Source organism: Stegastes partitus, unplaced genomic scaffold (genome assembly GCF_000690725.1).
Source record: "Stegastes partitus isolate 25-593 unplaced genomic scaffold, Stegastes_partitus-1.0.2 Scaffold1035, whole genome shotgun sequence".
In the NCBI taxonomy this organism is placed as follows: Eukaryota; Metazoa; Chordata; class Actinopteri; family Pomacentridae; genus Stegastes; species Stegastes partitus.
This window is the reverse complement of record NW_007578766.1, coordinates 257360-262255: the sequence shown is the minus strand read 5'-3', so window position 1 is coordinate 262255 and position 4896 is coordinate 257360. Positions and strand designations below refer to the sequence as shown.

At 45.2% G+C, this 4896-nt stretch overlaps 2 protein-coding genes across 3 annotated transcripts in view; one reads left to right on the top strand and one right to left on the bottom strand.

Moving 5' to 3' along the window:
- The window catches only part of LOC103367290 (rho guanine nucleotide exchange factor 7), a 4785-nt gene extending 2511 nt beyond the window's left edge, over positions 1-2274 (top strand). Inside the window, exons 5-7 of one of the 2 annotated variants that reach the window (XM_008295273.1) lie at positions 436-522; positions 1650-1725; positions 1816-2274. In XM_008295273.1, coding sequence (XP_008293495.1) covers positions 436-522; positions 1650-1725; positions 1816-1925 — 273 coding nt within the window. In that variant the 3' untranslated portion in view covers positions 1926-2274. The remainder of the gene's footprint in view (positions 1-435; positions 523-1649; positions 1726-1815) is intronic. The other variant, XM_008295274.1, reaches the window with a different exon arrangement.
- The window catches only part of arhgef19 (Rho guanine nucleotide exchange factor (GEF) 19), a 31825-nt gene that overhangs the window by 10160 nt on the left and 16769 nt on the right, over positions 1-4896 (bottom strand). The window contains exons 9-12 of the mRNA XM_008295275.1: positions 4321-4450; positions 4128-4202; positions 3941-4030; positions 3697-3860 (exon numbers count right to left, since the gene is read on the bottom strand). Of these exons, the coding sequence (XP_008293497.1) occupies positions 3697-3860; positions 3941-4030; positions 4128-4202; positions 4321-4450 (459 nt within the window). The remainder of the gene's footprint in view (positions 1-3696; positions 3861-3940; positions 4031-4127; positions 4203-4320; positions 4451-4896) is intronic.

Here is a 4896-nt window from a genome sequence, read left to right as displayed (position 1 = left end):
AATTGTCTAAATGATCTTTGGGTTAAGAGTTTGATTTTTTTAATGTTGAAAATACTCAAATTTTCCGGCCTGAGATAATTTGGCCACACTTTTGGTCACGTACACATCAGGTTTGGTGCTGATATACAGTAAAATACAAACAGTAGCAGTTATCCAGATCATCTAAACCTTTCATCTGAAACCTGTGAATCCACTGGAGAAACATTAGTACCGCCTCCCACAGCACAGACGTTGGATGACGTTACCAACAGAAATGGCAGCAAAGTCACAACATAAGGCATAAGTTTAGATAAACTGTAGTTATCCTTTAAGATGCTGCTCGTGTGAACGTGGGTTCATGAGGCTTAACAGAAAGCTTCATGTCAGTCTGCCGTAGTGTTTGTCAGCCGTCTGATGGTACAGCATCCGGGGACACTGTTGGCTTTGTTCTTGCAGGGACTCCAAGAACGACTGATGGTTCTCTTCCCTCAAGACGTCCTGCTGCTGTCTGTTGACAACAAGCGGCTGAATATAAAATATGAGGTACTGTAAAATGACTCCATGGGAAAAATCCCTAATAACACGTCTTCCACCGCCGCGGCCGAACTCCACGTCCCAGTCAGCGTTACACAGCGTTTGTTCTTTTGACACATGACATATAGCCTGGGTGGAACGTTTGGTAACTCAACCTGCTGTGCGCACATCGCTGAATGCGTTTCAATCAGCAGCTAGAATAAAATGAAACACTTGCTGTACCAGGGTTGGGCAACCCGCGGCTCCGGAGCCCCACGTGGCCCTTTCACACCTCTGCTGCGGCTTCTTGTGGCTTTGGAGAGTAAATAATGGGCGTTTAATTTAAATGTATTTTATTTTAGTTCGTTAGTTTTTCAAATGTTATTCTAAATTTGAAGATTATGGTGATCTTGTAACTTTAAAATAAAACGTGATTAATTTTATATGCATCACACCTGCCGGCACACTCAGTGTTCCCAACTGGCTGACTTTCTCGCTAAATTTGTCGACTTTCCAAATCGTCTTGCCGACTTTTTTTCTGTAAAAAGCGACTAGCAACAAATCTAGCGGCTCTTTCTGGTGTTATTGGAGACTTTTCTGGTCTTTTGGAGACTCTGACGTGAGCTCCTCCCGTCCCAAAGCGCTCACAGGCGGTCAGCAGTCTGGTCAGCAGTCCAGCTGCAGGCAGCAGGCAGCAGGACAACCAGACGCCATCTTTACTTTTCTGCAGGTGGAGGATTTAAGTTCGGCTTTTTATTTCATAAATACTTGAGGGGGATTCAAATAGATGCTGAGCATTTTATTTTAACAGTAACCTCAAACCCAGCGTCTTTTTTTTTTCAGTTCAAAATGTTTTCGTTGCAGAAATAAAATGTTGTTTTCTCTGCAGCAGTTCATTGATTTCATAAATGCAACACATGATAGTTTTTTACTCATAGCGTGAAGGTAAAAACAATATATGAAGTGTAGTGATGCACCATATTAAAATTTCTGGCCGATGCCGATACCCGATATTAAGATGTCTGATATCGCTGATAACCGATTTTACCGGTTATGATAACATAACTTTCAAACCAGACGGCAGGTTTTGAGGTTCAGAGCTGAAATCCCTGCAAAGTGCCAGAAAACATATTTTTCCTCCATGTCGTCTCCGACAGGGCAGGTTGGCCCGACAGAGCATCAAAGCAGTGGAGAGGTCGGCCTCGCCTGGATGGCTGGAGTTCGAGCTGAGAGGTATTCTGCACGTGACATCAGTACATTTTTACCTGGATGCTCAACTCTGAGCTCGCTGATTCATTTCCTGTCATCACTGTTTTGTTTCAGGTGAGCTGGTGGAGCCTCTGCAGGTCTCTTGCACCTCCCTGGAGGATTACCAGAACTGGATGTTTCACTTACAACAGGTTGGACGGTCTTATCTTCATAGCATCTTATAGATCTGTAAAGAGCCATGTAGTAATAATAAATAGGCCTTAAAATGATGGGATAAAGATTTTAGACCTGAGAGAAGCTAAAGTGCTGGTACTCATGACGTGAGAGGCACCTTTTACATTTATCCATCCATCTGATCAGGTTCGGGTTGTGGTGGGAACGTTATAAGCAGGTCATTCCAGGCGTTCCTCTCCTCAGCTGCCCAGTTCCTCCAGAGGAATCCAGAAGCATTCCCAGGCCAGATGAGATTTGTTATCCCTCCAGTGAATACTGGGTCAAAGCCAGGGCTTCCTTCCAGTTGGGAGCGCCTGGAAACCTCTAAAGGAAAACACCCAGGAGGCATCATAGTCAGACACCAAACCACATCAACTGGCTTCTATTAAAACAAAGAAACGCTGAAGTTGCTCCCAGTGGCAGGCAGACACCATGCCCTGGTGTGTGAATGTGTGTGTTACTGCTATAGTAGTGCAGACCATTACACCAGTTAGCCTTCCTCTAAGGCTGAGCCCCTCCATAAATAAGGAAACCACTGCAGCCGTTTGTACTCACAAATCTGATTCGTCCACTGACTAACCAGAGCTCATCACTGTCTGAAGGGTTGGACTGATCAAGGGCTCGCCAGTAAACAAGCTGTCCAACGAATTAACGATGAAATCTGTACGCTGCAAGACAATCTGCTGAGCTGGCAGTCATGGAAGGGGTGAGGAGGGGTGCAGCATGGCCTGAGGAGGTCTGGGGTGGAGGATCCTCAGGCTGCACATCAATGGAGGGTGTGTGGAGGTGAACCAGGTCCAGGTCCAGGTCAGCAAGAGGCCGGGAATCCAGATGGGGAGCAACACAGAGACAAAAGAACAACNGAACTGCCAACCATGTGCACAACCCAACAGAACACACAGTTTAACATTCACACTGCACCAGAAACCAAACCCACAGCCGAGCTACGAGGCCACGAAGCAGACCGCTGAGCCACTGACTGCTGCTACATGACAAAACAAAGTTCAGAATTTCTCCTTAAAGTATTTCTAATCGTGTGTGTGTGTATGTGTGTGTGTGTGTGTGTGTGTTTCCAGAGTGTGGAGCCTCGGAGAAACCAGACTCCAGCTGTCGGTGAGGAACGGCAGAGATGAGCCGCTGCCGCCGCCGCCGCCACGCAAACCCTCAATACGACACCTGGAACCAGAGGTCACCATGTGTGTGTGTGTGTGTGGGTGTGTGTGTGTGTGTGTTACATAGGACGATGGTTTTGCATTTGTCACAGTCCGATCACGCCGTGTGCTTTGGTCTCGGCTGACACTGGACCACGTCAGAGTCAGACGTGAACACTAACAGTTTCCGTTCTGGTATTTGAGGCCAGACACACACACACACACACACACACACACACGTTACACACACTGTAGGAGTTTCCATGACACGCGTGAGATATTCTCCCTGTTTGGTGTGATTCAAACTTTACAGGAAACAAACAGGGAGGAAACACAGCAACACACTCAACCCTGAACTGCTCCATGTCATTTATTTGAACCTATTTTTATTTATTTTTGTCCTGTGGCCTCATTACTAACATGAAGTCCTTAACCTCTATGGAACCAGCACAAGCATGGCCGGGTGTAGAGAGAACTGTCATTTGTTTGCAGTATGACACAGTTAAAAGTCGTAAATCACAAAAAAAAGTTGCATTTCTTTTGATTGAATGGTCTTTTGACACNAAATCTGTTTTATAAACCTTGCTGTGCTTCATCATTGCTCTCTTTCTATCAGTTGCACATCACTCACTCCTTCCTCCGGGACAGCAGCAGGCAGTCGTTGAACAGGTGGAGGTAAACGGGCTTGGTGGGCAACTTGAGCTTCGATCCAGAGATGCTCATCGTCTGAGTGTCCACTTCCAGCAGCTCGCCGTGTTTCACCAGCCAGCGGGACTGAGAGATCAGTGGGAAGATCTGCAAAGAAAAGGAGGAACTTAGAACGCATTCAAGAGAAAAGAAAGAAAAGTAAATCCTGTCCCAAAGACTTCAGTCACCTTGCCCTCAAAGTGAATCTTCTTGTTAAGGTGGATGAGTTCCTCCATCCTCTTCATTGACTGCACACTGGAGTTACATTCTTTGATGATCTGAGAAAACACACACCAACACGGTTATTACTGCTGCGCCTCACCAGTGATGATTCAGGTATTCATCCAACTGGCTATTAGGGATGATAATCACCACCTTTTTTAGCTCATTGAAAGCTTTTGTGGCGGTGTCCTCATCTCGAGAGCCTGGCGTCGTCCTCTTCAGGATATTCTGAAAAATAAAGAGTGAATAATACTTCTAAGGATGAAACAGTGGCACCGATATCACCCCGTTTACAGATCGGTGTAACTGTGAACGTGAATGCTGCATTAAAGATTTAATCGTGCACCTCCACCAGCATTTTAAGGCGAGTGATCCTCTGAAACGGGAGGATGAGAAACGAGGTCAGAGGAAGTCTTTGGCAGATGGGGTCCTCCTCCAAGCGAGCCAGGATGCCGGGGAAACGAGGGTTTTCATGCCTGAGAGGACAAAGCAAAGACATTTTAAAAAATAACATTTTAATGACTTTTAAATTCCAGCTTGCTTTGTAGCAGGAGAAAAAAAGGTTTAGCCGACTACAGATGAACAAGTTAAGTCATGTAAAATACCAGCTGAACACCCTCAGAGGAGAAACAACTGGACTTTATGCACAGCAGGCAGCCAGAGAGACGTAAATGCACATTCAGTATACAGCAGACATGAGTAAACTCCTGCTCAATATCACTTTAATGTCAGAGGAGGAAGTGGAACAGCAGGATATTTGTTCTCATGTAAAATTAAAAACTATTGAGGTTTATTATATTAAAAATGCAGATGCCACAGTAGGAACTCAATGAAACAAAAGTCAGAACACATTTCATATTTATTAATTTAATACTTTAATACACCTTAGCTGTCGATGATAGACTCGATCCTGCTTGGCATG